This window comes from Maylandia zebra, linkage group LG23, assembly GCF_041146795.1.
Source record: "Maylandia zebra isolate NMK-2024a linkage group LG23, Mzebra_GT3a, whole genome shotgun sequence".
Lineage (NCBI taxonomy): Eukaryota > Metazoa > Chordata > Actinopteri > Cichliformes > Cichlidae > Maylandia > Maylandia zebra.
In genome coordinates this window covers 33,565,648-33,584,468 of record NC_135188.1, presented here as the reverse complement: position 1 = coordinate 33,584,468, position 18,821 = coordinate 33,565,648, and the positions used below count along the sequence as shown (strand labels likewise).

Here is an 18,821-nt window from a genome sequence, read left to right as displayed (position 1 = left end):
GGAGTTCCAAAGTTTCATTGACCATACAGACCCACCCTTAAGATTGACCTCAGTACTCATTCTTCTCGGGTTTTATGAGTTTGATTTCTTTGTTTGGAGAAGTTTCAGTAAACACTTTCCTACATTGAAGCCTTTGACGCCTTTGACTTCTACCTGTTCCCGTGTTTCAAAGGGAGATGAGGATTGTATGCACTGGGTTTTAGGGGGTTATAGAGTCCCAGATTCCAGATTCACTTGGTTAAGTGCAAAGGTTTGTCTTGGGGTACCCCTGTAGGGTAGAGCCTACAGGGGTTACAAACAGTGAACAACCCCCTTTCCCCCCATTGGACTATCCATATACCAAAAGAACAGCAGCCTAGATGTCCAGTAACTGATTTCCTTTGTTGCATCTTTAGGGTCAAATCATGGTCCAGGGAAGCTACAGTGAGCTGCAGTCCTCTGACCTCGATATGGTGTCCCTGCTGAGACGTGATGAGGAGCAGGAGCAATTGTCTCCATTTGCTGACCCAGAAAAACTGTCTTTACAAAGTCGGTGGACAAATGATTCTCACAGTTCACACTGTTTCCTCAACTGCCCCCTTCCACCAGAAAGCACCTACACTGAGCATCTTCCTGTATGTATATTTACTAAAGAGATTGAACATTGCTATTTTTACAAAATAGTGTTGTTTTACCTTCAGTTTTTTAAAAATGTAATTAATTTTCATAGACCCCCATGCATTGTCCTTTCTCTTTTTCTTTAAAGTTTCTATATGGTACCATGGTATATAAACAAGTCCATTTATTACTTCTTCTAATATGTGACATTTGTAGATATTATCTGATAGCCATTTGGCTAGAAAAGATATGCTAACTTCAGGTAGCTATTGGAGAAGTTCACTTACTCTAAGTCAGGGGTGCCAAATCCCAGTCCTCGAGAGTTACTGTCCTGCAGCTTTTAGATGCATCCCTACTCCAACACAGCTGAATCAAACGGTTTGATTACCTCTTCAGCATGCCATCAAGTTTGGCAAAGGCCTGATAACAAGCCATTCATTTGATTCATTTGATTTGAACAAGGATGCATCTAAAAGCTACAGGACGGTAGCTCTCGAGGACTGGGATTGGGCACCCCTGCTCTAAGTAATTAGTTAATGTGTTAATAAATGGTAAATGGCCTGTATTTGCATAGTGCTTTACTTAGTCCCTAAGGACCCAAAAAGTGCTTTACACGACATTCAGTCATTCACCATTCACACACACATTCATACACAGATTCACACACTGCTGATGGCAAGCTAAATTGTAGCCACAGCTGCCATGGAGCGCACTGACAGAGGCGAGGCTGCCGGACACTGGTGCCACCGGGCCCTCTGACCACCACCAGTAGGCAACGGGTGAAGTGAAGGGGTGAAGTAATAAAATCATGAAAATGTATGAAAATTAAAACAACACAGAAAATTTAACCCCAAATCAACTATCTCAAATCCTCAACCTCTTAAAAAGTAAAAAAAGATGAGTGAAGAAGAAACACTTAGCGCATCATGGCACCCTAGACCTATTGCAGTGTAACTAAAAGAGGCTTGAGGGTCACCTGATCCAGCTCTTACTAATGCTTTATAAAAAGTCTAATCTTAAAAGTAGTGATGGTGTCTGTCTCCTGAATCCATACTAGAAGCTGGCTGTACAGAGAGGGGCCTGAAAGCTGAAGGCTCTGCCTTCCAAATATTGTAGCAACAACAAGTAAGCCTGCAGTCCGAGAGTGAAGTGCTTTATTGAGCTGATATGGTGCTGTGTGGTGTTCATTCATGGTACATGATATGGTAATGGATGGTACATATACACTGCACTTATACACTTAACACTGAATTACTGCATCCATGTAATGTGGTGTGTAGGTAATCAGCATGCAGGCACTGTAAAGTTGTTACTGAAGCTAAGATTGCTTTGATGGCAGCTTTCAGCTCATCTTTATGTGTCCATTTCCGCTCCATGTGAGGTCTCCCAATTTCTTAAATCAGCTATTCTTGACAATCCTTTCAACAGCTTTGAAAGAATTCTCACCTTTTCCTACTCTACGGTTCCTTTCAGTCAAATTTCACGTTACATGTAATAAATATATAAGAAAAAACTATACTGTCAAAAGTATTTGCTCATTTGACCATTCATCCAGAAACACATTTATCAGGTCAGACAAGAAGGACTAGCTCACGGTCCTTGCTCTAATTCATCCTAAAGGTGTTCTGTTGAGTTGAGGTCAGGTTTTCATGATATATATATTTCTCACTAATATTATTTTAGATGCACTATCATGAAGTGTCAGCTTTGTTCTGAGATTACAAACAGTAAAACTATGTTCAAGTATAAAGATGTGCCTGGATCATTTCTTGTTTTGCAGGTTGAAGCTATTCAAACTATTGCAGAGGAGACACGAGCTGAAGGAAATGTCAGCAGTCACATTTATTTTACATACTTCACGGCAGGCTGTAGCCTTCTGGTTTTAATGGTTATATTATTTCTTAGTATTCTAGCTGAGGTAAGTCACAGACCTCTTATGGTACCATTAGCAAGTGAATGGAGATTTTTAATGCAATGTTTTTATTCATTGTGAACATAAGAAACAAAACCAAGTTGAACCTTTTTTTTTTATTGTTTGTTTCTTTTCAATAGGTGGCATATATCCTTCAGGACTGGTGGTTGGTATACTGGTGAGAACTCAACACACTTTTAGTACTGTGTAACACTGTGCAAGTCTTGAGATACACCTCATTTCTTTATAATTTGCTTCTAAGGAGCTAAAACGTTTTTAGATATATTGTAATGTAAAGGCCCTACAAAGAGATTTGATAAAACAGCAAGCGCTTTGGGGACAGTGGGAAGGCAAAAAAATAATAAATCTATTTTTTCCTTCTGTTCTGCATTTCTATGTATGTTTTCAATAACTCACTACACGTGTGTCCCATTTTGCAAGCAAAGTATAAAGAAATTAGTGGTAGATCAGGACTTTAGTCCAGTTCTGTAGCCAGTAGCTTACTTTTCTATTCATTTAATTACAGAACATTTTATTAGACTGTTTAAGTGATGTTCTTTGTTTAATTGTCTTCTCACCTGACAGGGCAAGAGATGATTTTACAAACGGCACAAACAGCAGAGTCACTGCTGTTAGCCTTAAAAGTGGAATGAATGTTACTAGTTCATACCAAGAGTTTAATCTCTCGTTTTACCTCAGCATTTATTCAGGTAAGCCTTTCAGTCCTGTAGTTCTTACTGAAATCTTCACATACTATTGTTGACTACCATGTGTTTAGTGTCCATTATGTTATATTACTTGGTAGAATATCCTGCTGTAAATCAAATACCAAACTATTTTTTTAATATAGTCCTGCTGTGTTTACTTTTAGGTTTGACAGCAGCAGCTGTGGTCTTTGGTTTTGCCAGGAGTTTGGTGATATTTCATGGGCTGGTGAGATCAGCTCAGACTCTTCACAACAGCATGTTTAGTGCTGTGCTCCACACTCCTGTTAGCTTCTTTGATGTCAACCCCATAGGTGAGGCCTACACAGGATTTATTTTTATTTTTAAGAGGAAACAGTCACATATTTATCTGCCTAGTGTTTGTTAATAATGGATTGCATTTATATAGCGCTTTTCTAGAGCCTCCGAGCGCTTACAATTCTACTATTCATTCACTCTCACATTCACACACTGGTGGAGGCAAGCTACAGTTGTAGCCACAGCTGCCCTGGGGCAGACTGACAGAAGCGAGGCTGCCATATCGCGCCATCAGCCCCTCTGGCCATCACCAGGTGAAGTGTCTTACCCAAGGACACAACGACCAAGACAAACAGAGCTGCGGATCGAACCGGCAACCTTCCGGTTACAAGATGAGCTTCCCAACCCCCTGAACCATGGTCCATTGTTTAAAGGTGTAAAATGTAAGACTCTTGTAGGAGCCAGGAGTTTTAATCCGCCTGGAGCATCACATCATGGTGGAACTTGGGAACGGATAATTCGTATGATCAGAAGAATTCTGAGATCCGTTCTTCAGCAACAACAGTTGGACGATGATGGATTAAATACGGTTCTATGTGAAATTGAAGTATTTTTAAATGACAGATCCATCACAAAGCTTTCTGATGATCCAAAAGACCTAGAGCCACTTACACCAAATCACATCCTCCTGATGAAAGGAAAACCATCTTTACCACCCGGACTATTTGACCCTCAGGATATGTATCTGAAGAGAAGATGGAAACAGGCTCAGTACATCTCAGATCTTTTTTGGAAACGATGGATACGCGAATACCTGCCTTTGTTACAGGAGAGACAAAAATGGAACCAAAAGAAGAAGAATCTAAAACCTGGAGATATAGTCATTATAATGGATTCTTCTGCACCGCGTGGTTCCTGGCCACTTGGAAGAGTTCTGGAAGCCATTCGTGACAAAAAAGGACTTGTGCGATCTGCACGTTTAAAAACAAAGACTAATATTCTGGAAAGACCTGTAACTAAACTTTGCTTGTTACATGAGACTGTAATCTAAAAGTGTGTTACTTATGTTTATTTATGTGAATGTATAGGTCTAAAGTAGACTGTATTAGTGGCTCCTTATTTTCTTTGTGATTAGAATTGCCATGTCTGATAGCCATTTCAATTAGGGGCCGGGGTGTAGGAGCCATTCTTGGGTTAATACCTTATGTGGTCACTAGAGGTCACCTTTTTCTGTTTTGATTATGTAATGTAAAGGTATTTAAGGTAGACGCACGTAATCGGCGTCAGGTGTGTCATTGAGAAGGCAAACAGTTTGTGATCGTTGCGCTGTTATGCTAAGGCGATACAGAATAAAGACCAAAAAGGACAAGATACATACTGCTGGATTTATTGGACTGTGAACTTAATTCATGCATACCAGTGACATCGCGTCACCCCCGTTAACGACCACCTCAGTGGCTTCAAGCGTAGGCTTAGCCTCTACAACTCTAATTCAAAAATAAATCAAAACTGTCACCAATTGGGGCAGTGTTTCACTGGAAAATTCGTAGGTATCAATCCCCAATGTTTAAAAGACAAACCGCAGAATTAAATCTTGCTAACTATCCAATAACACCGGAGACACTGAAAGCTTTTAAGGCTGGTATTAACATGTTAGCCTGCTTACTTTAGTTGAGATCTCTGTATAGATTGCATAAACATCTAGGACATAACTTTAAAGCTGTTATTTTCTCACATTCTGCTCACAGATTTGGTTTAATTTCATTTTTAATTTCATTTTTAAACCATTTTCAATAAGCAATCACACACATTAGCCAGAAACTCCTAAAGTCTGAACTGCAGGCCTCACATCCACTTATAACACAGAATATTTTCAAGTTGACATTCTGCCCTTTAACAACATAGTCCTGTTAATTAAAACTGTGTCTGCATTGTAGGAAGAATACTCAACAGGTTTTCCAAAGATGTCAGCCAAATGGACTCCGTGCTACCTATCACCTTTGTGGACTTCTATCAAGTAAAGACTACCATAAATTATATACATATGTAGACAAAAATACTGTGCCACCTACACCATGTTACATTTACAGGAGCTGCTTGTCCACAGAAACCCATGCTATGAACCTTCAAGCATACATGCTCAATCATCCATGTAAGGAAATCCCAAAAAATTGATTCTGTTCATCTTGACATAGCATTTTGTGGGAGAAACGTTTCATCACTCATCCAAGTGACTTCTTCAGTCTGGACTGACTGCAGGTTTCCCCAAGTTTATGAGGATTACACATCCTGGATAGGGAGGAACGCTGGTTTGAGCGTGGAGTCAAGGAGGCCATTTACGTGAAAAGGGAAAGACCATCTCTGAATCGAGGAGGGGGCCTAAGGGTACATCTTTCACCAACTTACAATGCTGTGATTGCAGCCATACCCCAACTCTCTGTGAATTTTACCCATGCCCTTGATCAATGGGCTTTGATCAGTAATTGTTGATCAATGGTCATGGCAATTTGCATATTAACAATCAAGGAACTGACCCCACAGCCCATTGTTCATTCATTGGTCTGGTTTCAGTCATTGTACAAATGTGCTGTTTATAAGGTTGGGGAGGTATCTCTGGCTCTCTTCCACAGCATGTCTTTTATCCTGTTTTCCTTCTCCCACCCCAACCGGTCACGGGAGATGGCCCCGCCCCTCCCTGAGCCTGGTTCTGCCGGAGGTTTCTCCCACTGAAAACACTACGTCCAGATGAACATAATCACGTTTTTGGGACTTCCAGCATAGAGTTTTTGTATGCTTTTTGAGCACTGGTAGTTTTTTAAACGCGCTATGTGCCTCAGCAGAGTGACCCCACTCTGTAACTCTGCAACTTCATGCTGTGGTTGCTAAATGGCTCCACTTAAAGCTGAATGTGGAATATCTAGGAGGGAAGAAATTTCATGAACTGACAGTTGCCACTATTACTTAAATGATTAGAAGGTGTAGCACTCATTACCTTGGTCCATGTTTTCTTTATTTTGACTTAACAAGATCTTTCAGTGTTTTCATTATTTTTCATTATATGATGTTTTTTTTAAGTTATTTTTACAGAATGTTGGCGTTATCGCGGTGGCAGCCTCAGTTATTCCTCTCATCCTCATCCCTGTTGTGCCTCTCCTGTTAATCTTTCTGTATTTGAGGAGCTTGTACCTTCGTACCTCACGTGATATCAAACGCCTTGAGTCAACAAGTATGTTGATTTATTATTTATATAATTTGTTTTGGGGGAAAAAATAATCTGAAAGGGCCAGCAAAAGTAGTTCTTGTCTTTTCATTTTGCCCTTTCTACAGCTCGGAGTCCAGTTCTCTCACACCTGTCCTCTTCCCTTAATGGTCTTTCTACAATCAGAGCTTCCAGATCAGAAGAGAAGTTAAAGAAAGACTTTGATGCCCATCAGGACCTTCACTCAGGTTTACTCTTTGAGAATAAACATTTACACTTTCCAGGCTGACTGGAATTTGTAAAGTGACTGATTAATTTTCAGTGTTAAGTCCAAAAATTCTGTGAGACAACTTTACTATGGTGCATTTTTGAAAGACATGCAGCAAAATGGTGAAGACTTGAACCCAGGCAACTGCAGTCAGGGTTTCAATGTATGATGTATCTGCTTAACGAAGCAAAAAGAAGACAAATAAGAAATTGAACGACAAACCAAGTCTATTACTTGCCCTGTAGTAATCCAGATACAAAAAATAAGTCTGCCTTTGCAGTTTTGTACCCCTGAGCTGTAAAATGCTGATGGAGTATTGTTGACTCAAGTTCAAATCTCAGTAACTCAGTCTCAGGTTTTTTTCTGCTCTTTTGTTTCAGAGGCCTGGTTTTTGTTCCTGATGACCTCCCGCTGGTTTGCACTACGCCTCGACAGCATTTGCTCCATATTTATTACCCTCACAGCATTTGGCTTGATATTACTCAGAGATGGTAAAGAATTAACAACGTCCATCCATCCATCCATCTTCATCCGCTTTGTCCGGGGCCGGGTCGCGGGGGCAGCAGCCTAAGCAAAGAGGCCCAGACCTCCCTCTCCCCAGCCACCTCCTCCAGCTTATCCGGGGGAATACCAAGGCGTTCCCAGGCCAGCCGAGAGATATAATCTCTCCAGCGTGTCCTGGGTCTGCCTTGGGGCCTCCTCCCGGTGGGACATGCCTGGAACACCTCACCCAGGAGGCGCCCAGGGGGCATCCTTGTCAGATGCCCGAACCACCTCAGCTGGCTCCTTTCGATGTGGAGCAGCAGCTGCTCTACTCTGAGGGAGAGGCCAGCCACCCTTCGGAGGAAGCTCATTTCTGCTGCTTGTATCCGCGATCTCGTTCTTTCGGTCACTACCCACAGCTCGTGGCCATAGGTGAGGGTAGGGACGTAGATCGACCGGTAAATTGAGAGCTTCGCTTTTACACTCAGCTCCCTCTTCACCACGACGGACCGGTGCAGCGTCTGCATTGCTGCAGCTGCAGCCCCAATCCGTCTGTCGATCTCCGGCTCCCTTCTCCCATCACTCGCGAACAAGACCCCGAGATACTTGAACTCCTCCACTTGGGGCAGGAACTCATCCCCGACCCGGAGTGGACACTCCACCCTTTTCCGGCTGAGAACCATGGCCTCAGATTTGGAGGTGCTGATCCTCATTCCCACTGCTTCACACTCGGCTGCGAACCGTTCCAGTGCGAGCTGGAGGCCCCCACCCAATGAAGCCAACAGAACCACATCATCTGCAAAAATCATCTGCAACAGTCCATTCATTTAACTCTCCTTCAATAATCTCAAATACTGATTAATTCTGTTCCTATCTTGATTCAGAGCAATTGTGTGGCATCGCATGATTTTTACCAAGGTCTCAGTCCTGTCTTATTTACGGTGTTACGTTACTGGCTTTGCTTTTTTTTTTTTTTTAATTAATTAGTTAATTAAAGCTCCTGATTAGGGTCGGGCTAGGCTTAACAGTGGGTTCACACAAAACCTTGGTTGATTGTGACCCACACCCATTTTCACACCTTGGCTCGTGTGATTAGGTAGAGGATCAATAGGGGGTCCATGTCCCTCTTGGGGGAACACTCAGATAGGGCTTAAAATCTGGGACTCTCCACCAATTACTCTTAGAACTGAAGAAGCTTCTTGGATGAGAGGTGAAACATCTTCAAGGAAATTTAAAGAAGTCCAGACGCTTTTCTTTCCAAGCTCCTTAGACTCCTGATGATTGGAGACCTTGCAAATGATGCATGTAATTTGAGATCTGTATCTGCATGCAGTTTTAGTTTCTCTTTTGTGGTTTAAATAAAACAGAGAAAAATGATCCACTGGGTAAAAGGGTTTTTCTTTACTCGTCTTGCTATAAAGCTCAAGTAACATTCAGGATCACTCCCAATATTATGAAGGTAGAACCATCTCAGTGAATATATGTCTTTTGCTTTCATGTCTCTTACTAGTGTCACTTTCTTTGCACAATGATCTTGTACTTTTGCAGTTACAAAACGATTTGACTAAAAATTATGTAAAGATGGCAATGTGTTACTGACTGCAATACCAGAGTCCAAGCTAAAGCTACAAAAGCTAAACTGGCAGCACACTGGCCAATTCAACACTTTGTTAAATAGGTTTAGAAGAACAAACTCACGTGGTCTGTTTTTTTTCCTTCTTAAATTTATTAGGGCTGGTGGCTGGAGAGGTAGGCCTGGTTCTTACCTATGCTGTGACACTGATGGGAAACTTCCAGTGGACAGTGAGACAAAGTGCCGAGGTGGAGAACATGGTAAAAACAGAGTGACATTTAAATTTAAGGCTTTTTTCTTCTGTTAACAGATATTCACATGACATGCTGTTATGACCTGCTGAAGGTAGCTTGTGATTTTTTCAGATGACATCAGTGGAGAGGGTGGTGGAGTACACTGAGCTAAAAAATGAAGGGCCCTGGGAAACTCAGCAGCATCCTCCCTCTGATTGGCTGAGCCAAGGAATGATAACCTTTGATCGAGTGAACTTCTTCTACGACACAGACGGACCGCCGGTCCTCAAAGAGATTAGTGCCACGTTTCATGCCAAAGAGAAGGTGACACATTTGTTTGCAGACAGATAGTGGGTGGGTCTGAGTGATGATCAGCTGTTGATGTTCTGTGTGTTCGTCTGGGTCAGGTCGGTATTGTGGGTAGAACAGGAGCGGGGAAAAGCTCTCTGGTCTCGGCTATTTTCCGCCTGGCAGAGCCCCAGGGGAAGATCTACATCGATGGTGTTGTGACCTCTGAGATCGGCCTCCATGACCTGCGCCAGAAGATTTCCATCATTCCTCAGGTACAACATCAGATGACACCTATTCTGCCTATTGTGTTTTTTGATATTTCATTTCATAGCTGGAATTTATGAGGAAAATGTATTGTGGCTGCACAGAACACCTGCCTGATGAGAGAGACCTTAAATCGTAGGCCTACATAATTTTGCACTCGTGTTTAGTACCCACGTTCTTCTTTGCTTCTGCCCATGCACTGCTGTGTATCTTATCGTGTTATCATCACCTGTTGGGAGGATTTTATAATGTAACACTTGTGTGGACCTGCATGTAGAGCTTTGTAGCAAAGTGCTGAAGTTATAAAACAAACTCCTCTGTGACCCTTGACTCTAAGGATCTGTTCGTTTGTAAGCCAAGCAGTGGTAAAAGAATATGGGGCTTCAAGGCTTATTTTTTGAGGAAGTAAAAACAAGAAAAACAAAATGAAAGCAAATTAAATTAAATTAAAAATGAAAATGTGTAGTATGAAACTGATTAATACACCTTGTATTTATGCTCAAATCAAGTATATCTGTGATTCTGCCTCACTTCTCTCTTCTTTGTTTTCCAGGACCCAGTTCTGTTTACTGGCACTGTGAGGACAAACCTGGACCCTTTTAACCAGCATAGAGATGAAGACCTGTGGAAAGCTCTGGAAGAGGCTAGTAATCACATCCGGGACTTTAGTTACAGCTTCCAGTTGTTTCACAGCATGCCCTCCCCTCCGGTCTCTTTATTGCAGAAATTTACTTAAATTATTGTAAATCTATATACACATAACTTATATCATATACATATACCCTTGTACTAATAAATATCTGGGATTCAACTATGCTTTGAAAAATATATGGATGAATTAACTTTGTCTTTAAAGATCAAACCGGCATTTTTGTGTTAAAAATTCTTTGGCTAGACAGAAAGTATACTGTGTAGGTACAGTATATGCACTTAAGCTGGATTTCTTTTGAGTGATTTTATGTTAATAATACATATTGCATTGTAAATATTGCAGTGCACCAAATTATTCACAGCACTTCACTTCTTCCAGGTTTTGTCATGTTTCAGATTAATTCTAAATTGCATTAAATTCATTTTCACCCCTTGCACCCATATTAAGAAAGTGATAAAAAAAGTTTGAAATTCATGCAAATTTATTAAAAATATCCATCCATACATCCATCCTGCCTCCCTCCCTCCCTCTTCCGTTTCTCTGGGGCCAGGTCACAGGGCAGCAGCCAAAGCAGAGAAGCCCAGACCTCCCTCTCCCCAGCCATCTCTTCCAGGCTACCTGGGGGAAGACCAAGGCATTTCCAGGCCTGCCAAGAGATATGGGCTGTGTCCCAATTCAGGGTCTGCACGCTTGAAGTACGCATTTTAAGTGCGATTACGTCACCGCCACGCGACGACGGCTGTCCCAATCCGAAGTGTACTTCAAACGATTTCCCCAAATATCAAGCGTGATCCGGTGCACGCTTCGTGGTCCCATATATCCCACAATTCATAGCGCGTTGGTGGGTGTGGAGAATTTTTCCGCAAAATACGGCAGAAGGGAGCGGCCGAAGAGTGAACTGTCAAAGTACTGAATATGATGTCACTTACTTATGTGCGAATGTTTAATAATGAAGAACATTAAAACATTGCTGTTGGCCACATGTCGGCAAAGTTGTGTGACATTAGTGATGTTTGTACTTTCAGCGTCCATATTATATTTACATTACCACAGTGGGATGATTTTAGTCTCATGAACAACTAATTGTTATTTACTGACTAATCTTGAAATGACTGCTCAGTACAGAAATGATGCCCAACAATCATGTTTTACAGTCCCGTGGTCTCAGCCTCAGATACTCAACTAATCAAAGTGATGTCATGACGAAAATGCATGACTAACAAAACATTTGTTTCTCCTTCATTTCTGTCAAACAAAGCTGTATGTAACGTTACTCGCGGTTAGTATCATGGTTGCTAGGCAACCTGAACAGCGCGACGAAGGCTAGACCGTCCCATTTCACAAGCATCTCACTTCCGCACTTCTCATACTTATAGTACACACCATACGTAGTGCGTGTACTTCAAGCGTGCAGACCCTGAATTGGGACACAGCCATAATCTCTCCAGCGTGTCCTGGGTCTGTCCTGGGGCCTCCTCCCGGTGGACATGCCCGGAACACCTCACCCAGGAGGTGCCCAGGAGGCACATAAGTATTCACAGGCTTTGCCATGATACTCAAAATTGAGCTCCAGACCATGATAAACAAAATTCTCTGGTCTGATGAAACAAAGATTGAACTGTCTGGCCTGAATGCCAAGATTTGTGTCTGGAGGAAACCAGGCACTGCTCATCATCTGGCCGATACCAGAGCCACCCCACTGAGCTACAGGAGAAATGTGAAAATGGCTGTGTTCCAACATTCCCCATTCAACATGATGGAGCTTGAGAGTTTCTGCATAGAAGAATGCACAAAAATATGTGCGCCAAGGTTGTAGCATCATACTTCAAAAGACTTGAGGCTCTAATTGCTGCCAAAGGTTCAACAAAGTATTGAGCAAAGGTTGTGAATACTTATGTACATTGAAAAATACATGTTGTATTTTTGTTTTCTACTTTCTAAATTTGCGAGAATTTCAAGCTAACTTTTTATGCCTCAACCGTAAAAGCCTGAGGGAGTGCTGTCATCACCGGTCTTACCCAAGTTTGCGAATGCAAAAATTCAAGAACTAGGCGACGTAGGATTTTCAAATTCATATTATAGTTTGAACCACGAATTTGAATCTCTGTGACCTCAACCTCAAGATCAAGGTCAGAGGTCATGTTTCCTAGGAAGACACCTAGGATTTTTACCATAGGTGCATCTGCTAGGATTCTGGGGTATAGCACTTGTGGCCACCAGTGTTTTTATTTCACTTTATGAGAAATGAAATTCATCTATTTTGGAATAAGGCTGTGAAGCAAGTGAAGTACTGTCAATACTTTTTGGATGCACTGTATATGTCATTTGATTGTTTTTAGAAACTCTAATCAAGGACATTGTTTTAAAGAATAAACCAAAGACAGCTCTTGATGGTTGCTCCGTATAAACAAAGGTACAGCTGAAGTCTGTGGTGGAGGAGCTCCCTGGAAAGTTGGAGGCTGTCTTGGCTGAGTCGGGCTCCAACTTCAGTGTGGGTCAGAGGCAGCTGGTGTGTCTAGCCAGAGCCATCCTGAGGAAGAACCGCATCCTCATCATCGATGAAGCCACAGCTAACGTGGACCCGAGGTCCTCCAAACACATTGCCAGCACATATAAAGCATACACAGAAATGTCATTACACATCCACTAGTTTTCTCAGCACACCTCTCCCATATGTTTCTACTGTGTTTTGGTTGTTGCTGTGATTACAGGACAGACGAGCTGATCCAGAAAACCATACGAGACAAGTTCAAAGAATGCACAGTGATCACTATCGCGCATCGCCTCAACACCATTATAGACAGTGACCGCATACTTGTGAGTCATCTCTTCTGTCTCAGTGCAGTTTAATTTAATTTCAATCAACCATGTTTTATAATCATATTATCTCTCAGGAACACCTTGAGGATCTTTAAATTTTAACTTTAGCTGTCCATTTTCAGTCTGACAGTGTGTTAATCAGTTTTCATAGGGGTGGGAAATGCATTTTGTCAATCAGTACCCATGCCTAATGATCGTGAAAGCGATCATGCACTGGCCAGGTTCCTGTTTGGCTCATCCTTAGCAGGTTGTCAGTTTAAAAAAGGACTGCAGAGGACTGTTACATGTCTGGATAACAGACGAATCAGTCACAGTGAATGGATTTAAAGTTCTGGGCCCATGAAATAACTGATATTGGTAAAGATTACAATCAGGATCGTCCCAATTTATAGATATATTTTCCAAAGTAGTTTTTGAGATGTAGCACCATTTTCAAACTAATTTGAGTTCATTATTATTGCTGTGTAGCGTGTCAGTCTTTATATATTTTTCACATGCTAGCTTTTAAAGGACTGTAAGTTTACCGTTATTGGTGAAGAGGACATTTGTCTATTTTTAAGGTTCTGGAGAGTGGGACCATCCAGGAATTCGACCACCCCTTTACCCTGCTGCAAAACAAAGAAGGTGCTCTCTACAGGATGGTGCAACAGATGGGCCAGGCTGAGTCAGCATCTCTACTGGAGTCAGCTAGACAGGTGAGCTGAAAAAAGTGGATAGGGTGGAGAGAGAACTTTGGACTCTGTTTTTAAGTTAATTCGAATTAAAATAACGTTTTTCCCCTCCAGGCAGCACAGAGGTCCTGAAAGTCTGTGGCCAGTGAAGCGTGACTGTTGTGCCTAAGAACTGGAAGCCTTCTACCACTTTGCTAACTTGTACACTTGGATCCTAGAACAGTAGAACCACCGTGGGTTTAAATTGGACGCCCTTGGTATTTTTAAATAAATGTCTAACTACTAAAAGAAATCACTGCCGTCTCTGATCCATGGCTTACACCTAAATGAAAAAACACAACAATGATCATTACAAATGATAAGGATCATTTATACCACGAACCTTCCAGGGGTTATATTTACCCCTTTTTTTGAAATGCTGAGCTCTACAATTGTGCTACACTTGGTTGCCTTGCAGTGCTTATTGGTTACATATTTTAATAACCACTCTCCTATCCGATGACCCATAGCTAAGAGGATTAGCTGACAACACAAACAGATAGGAAGCTAGAGTTATATAGAAAGATTAATATTTATTGCAGAATTTAAAGGGGTTGGGATATTGAGGGAACAGGGAGCAGGTCAGAAAGGTTGACTGGGCAGGTTGCTGCCTATGCAAACCAGATAAAGCTGAATCTTAAATGTCCAGGAGTCCAGGGCTGAAAACTGGGGCTGGAGCAGACTGTGTGGTGGATCATCCAGAGCTTATGTCTTTTTAGTAGTCTTGACTATAGGATGGGATGATGGTGGGGCTCTACTCCAACTGACTCTTTATTGTGCTTAGTTGACAGTGTTGTCTTCTGCTACTCTATAGTTCAAGGTTCACTATCTTGGTGTCAGGTTTCCATTTAGCAGCAGTAATAATGTAGTAGCCACAATGGCCCTGCTGTGGTGAAAGAGTTTAGGTATACTTACAACAGTCTATGTAAATTCTGGAAGTAAATGCCTAAATTTATATCTAGCTACTGGCTCTAACACGAATTCTCTCCTTTGAAGTAACCAGTGAATTTTCCTCCATTAATGCTGTTCATAATTCTAACAGCAAACCTCTTGTGACTCTTCATTAACTAAGGAGCTGAAGCTAGATGGTAGTTTGTGTAGCATAAAGACTGGAGATGGGTAAATGGACTGGTTCTCATATAGTGCTTTTTTACTTGATTACTCAAAGTACTTTAAACACCATTCACACACACATTCATACAAGCACTTTTTCAAGGATTGAACCGCCTGTCTAGTGATGACATGCTCTAACTCCTGAGCCACCTGCCTGAGTAGGTGTTGTTTCATAATAAACCAAATCCATGAACAAATGATGTGTGAAAATGATCAGTGGTTGCCAATTTGTTTGCCAGGAACATTGATGATTTTTGCAATTTCAGTGTTTCTTTTTCAGCTTTGGAGTCTTCAGTTAGTATAGAGAAGGTACAAAGCAGTTTTAAACCACACAAGTTCAGTTTAACTGGACTCCGTTGTTCTGTTAGATGTATTCCTAATAGAGAGAGCTTCCGTTCTATAGTGTGCTGAGCTTTCCTAAAGTAACTAGCTACATTATCATTGGAATAAAATACATTCCTGTTAACAATTATACATGAAATGAACCCAAATAAGTCATACATGAAAACTCCTATCCATTATTCAGTGAGAAAAACAGATGTAACATATCCATACACAGTGTTTGGTTACCTTGGCACTAGGGATGGGTACCGGTGTCCGGTGCCATGATGGCACCGGTTCTGACATAAACGGTAGTAACCAGACCGAAAAGCAGCGCACATTTCGGTGCTTTATTTCGGTGCTTTTTTTCCTGAGCTGTGATACACTTCTAGCCAATAATTTTACGTTTCCGAGGATAGTAGGCGGGGCCAGGTACGTACGTTCAGTTAGAGCAGAGCTACAGATTAAAAATGTCCAAGGCGAAGCGGTCAAAAGTCTGCCTGTACTTCACAGCAAAAGATGCAAACTCAGCAGCCTGCAACAAGTGCTTTAAGCTGATACTGTGATACTGTCAAAGGAGGTAACACCAAGAATCCGATGAAACAGCTGGCGACGCATAGCGGTTTTTTTTTAAAAGCCGAGAAATGCGCCGTATTTGATAGCTTGCTGCGAGACCTCACACCGTGCACGTCGGGTGGGTTGCCAGTTATCGGACCCGGAGCAACATCCCCCAAAAACCCGAAGAATAGAGTCCTGGCCCCTAGCCCTGCCAGTGTAGCAGAAATGATGAGGATGATGATGCAGCAGCAGCCGTTCTTCTCTGCATGAGTAGCTTCATGTTGTTCGTGTGTAATTTACGTTGAGTAGGCTAACCACGTTATTACATTAATGCATGTAAGGTGAACTAGCAAACATCATCATAGCTACATGCGGCTGTCTTCTTGTTTGATGGCAGATACTCGCTTCACCCTGGCCAAAAAGGCTAAAATGACCAAAGAAAAAGTGGGAAACAGTTAAACATGAGAGGTTTTTGGACAAAGTTTGTGTTTTTTCCATTGTTTAAGCACTGCTTCCAGCCAAGAGTGATGCCATATATGCCCTATAGCTGCAGAAAAGGCTAACATTGTTATCTTTTTACAAAAAACCCCAGCTGAACATGAGAGGTTTTTGGACAAAGTTTGTGTTCTCCATTCTTTAAGCACCGGTTCGAGCACCGTTTAAGCACCGGCACCGTTTCAAAAGTACCGATTTGGCACCGGTATCGGATAAAACCTAAACGATACCCATCCCTACTTGGCACATACCTGCAGTTTCCCAAACCTGATGGTTATTTTTTTCTTTAAAAAATGTTTTTGAACCCTGACTTTGTTTTGGACATTATCTTATCTTTAAGCCTAGATTTGATGTGATTAGATTTATTGCTGTTCATTGGTTGGATGCCCATGCATCCATAGCTATAATGAACGTTGTGCAATTTGGTTATGAACAATGTGATGGTGGATATTATTCTTTTGCTTTGCTTGCCTTGTTTTACACTCTTTGTAAATTACTTTAACAGTGTGAGACTTGTGTCTCATTGATTCCTTACCTTAAATATTAAAAGACTGCTGTCTGGAAATGTGTGGCTCCAAATACTCCTGTATAGTGTTTTGAAAATTGAAATTTATGGGGTGGTTTTATATTGCTTCTATCAGTTTGTTTTTGGGTATGTTTTTCTTAACCAGTTCTTTTGTAAACTGTGAACCTAATGTTAGGTTTGAATGACAAAAGTTTGCTGAAGTCATTGTGTCAACCATTTTTTTCACAAAATTCAACTGACCCATTTTATTTTATTTTTTTTGTTACTGTTAAAAAAATGTGAGGTGTAGAACATAGACTGTCTTTGGCTTTTGAATTAAAGTCAACACTTTTCTGGGCATAACAAAATATCTATTAAAATAATCTGAAAATCATTAATTAAAGGTCACATGCACAGAATGACAAATGGTTTTCAGTAGACATTTGGTAGACAGTACTAAAGGGTCATAAGATTAAAAATCTTGGAACCACAGCTGTTGGAAGATAACATTGACCTCGGTATTCTGTAAATTCCTGACCACTGCTGTAAATCACTATGACTCTTAACTGTAAAGGGCTTGAACTGAGAGCAACACAAACGAACTCGTTTTGCACTGCAGTTTGCATTTAGCTTGGCACTGCTACACTGTCTACTTGAGCTGGCATGCACAGCTGCTGCTGTCTTTGTAAATACATATTTTCATTAGCGAGATGCTTGTGTGCCAAGAGCCCCCTGTGCTGTGGAAGCTGTGATTCAGGAATGCTTACCTTTCAGCTTGCAGTTGTTGAGGAAAGATAGCAGAATTGGAAAACTACTGAAGGCTGGGGGTGGGGCTGGGTGACTTTGTGTTTTTGCTTTCCAAGAGTGCATTAAATGTGACAAAAAAATGAAAATGTTACTAAACGTGAATAAAAAAAGGGAATAGTAACAAATACGAGGTATGAAAAGGTGAAGTCCAAATTGTTGATCAGTCAGTCAACACAAAAATTATTCCGCTATATAGACTGAACCCCCAAATCTGCAGCTCTCCAAAGGAAGGACAAATCTGTTTTGGGGTTTTTTTTGGGTCTTCAGTTCATGTGGCACCATGTTTGACTCTGTGGTGCCATTCATATTTTGTTGTGGTTTGCCAAGAGGCTACCATGAGGCATCAGATGCCTGAAACCTGAAACTCTACTCAAACTCCCTCTGAGAGAAAGTCTAGCCACTCTTCAAAGGAAACTAATTTCCACTGCTTGTATCCGCAGCATCATTTTTTTCCGTCACTACCCACACCTTTCACCATAGGTGAGGGCAGGACCTGACCAGCTCCCTTTTTACCACAACAGATCAGTACAGCTTCCACCTCAGTCCGTCTGTCAGTCTCGCACTCCACTCTCCCATCACTCGTGAACAAGAGATGCTTAAACCTCTCCACTTAAGGTAGTAACTTGTCTCAAACTTGAAGCAGGTGCTCCCCCACGATGTGAGTGGGCGTTAAGGCGTCTCGGGAGGGAACTCAAACGCCCACTCACATCCTGGGCCATCTGACCTCAGGAAATCGCATGATAAGGTGGGGCCAGGCTTCATAATGAGCTCACCCGAAACCCTGGTTGATTGGGACCCACACCCATTTTCACACCTTGGCTCAGGTGATTAGAGGATCATCAGGGGGTCCTTTTGTCCCTCTTTGGGGGGATACTCCCACTGGGTTTAAATCTGGGACTCACCACCATTTGACCTTAGAACTGAAGAAGCTTCTCGGATGAGAGGCGAAACGTCTTCAAGCAACTTAAAGAAGTCCAGACGCTTTTCTTTGCAAGCTCCTTGGACTACGATGACCTGGATGACTGAGAACCTTCACAGACATACTGTCCTATAGAAAA

The 18,821-nt window shown here is 41.7% G+C and overlaps 1 protein-coding gene across 3 annotated transcripts in view; it reads left to right on the top strand.

The window, feature by feature from the left end:
* The window catches only part of LOC106675707 (ATP-binding cassette sub-family C member 4), a 36,034-nt gene extending 19,018 nt beyond the window's left edge, over positions 1-17,016 (top strand). For 2 of the 3 annotated variants that reach the window (XM_076879999.1, XM_076879997.1), the window contains exons 15-31: positions 396-614; positions 2,378-2,515; positions 2,650-2,687; positions 3,095-3,219; positions 3,381-3,527; positions 5,409-5,488; positions 6,547-6,697; positions 6,799-6,918; positions 7,319-7,429; positions 9,154-9,254; positions 9,360-9,551; positions 9,635-9,790; positions 10,336-10,425; positions 12,848-13,020; positions 13,146-13,251; positions 13,815-13,949; positions 14,040-17,016. In XM_076879999.1, coding sequence (XP_076736114.1) covers positions 396-614; positions 2,378-2,515; positions 2,650-2,687; positions 3,095-3,219; positions 3,381-3,527; positions 5,409-5,488; positions 6,547-6,697; positions 6,799-6,918; positions 7,319-7,429; positions 9,154-9,254; positions 9,360-9,551; positions 9,635-9,790; positions 10,336-10,425; positions 12,848-13,020; positions 13,146-13,251; positions 13,815-13,949; positions 14,040-14,057 — 2,100 coding nt within the window. In that variant the 3' untranslated portion in view covers positions 14,058-17,016. The remainder of the gene's footprint in view (positions 1-395; positions 615-2,377; positions 2,516-2,649; positions 2,688-3,094; positions 3,220-3,380; positions 3,528-5,408; positions 5,489-6,546; positions 6,698-6,798; positions 6,919-7,318; positions 7,430-9,153; positions 9,255-9,359; positions 9,552-9,634; positions 9,791-10,335; positions 10,426-12,847; positions 13,021-13,145; positions 13,252-13,814; positions 13,950-14,039) is intronic. The other variant, XM_076879998.1, reaches the window with a different exon arrangement.
* Positions 17,017-18,821: the final 1,805 nt, after the last annotated feature.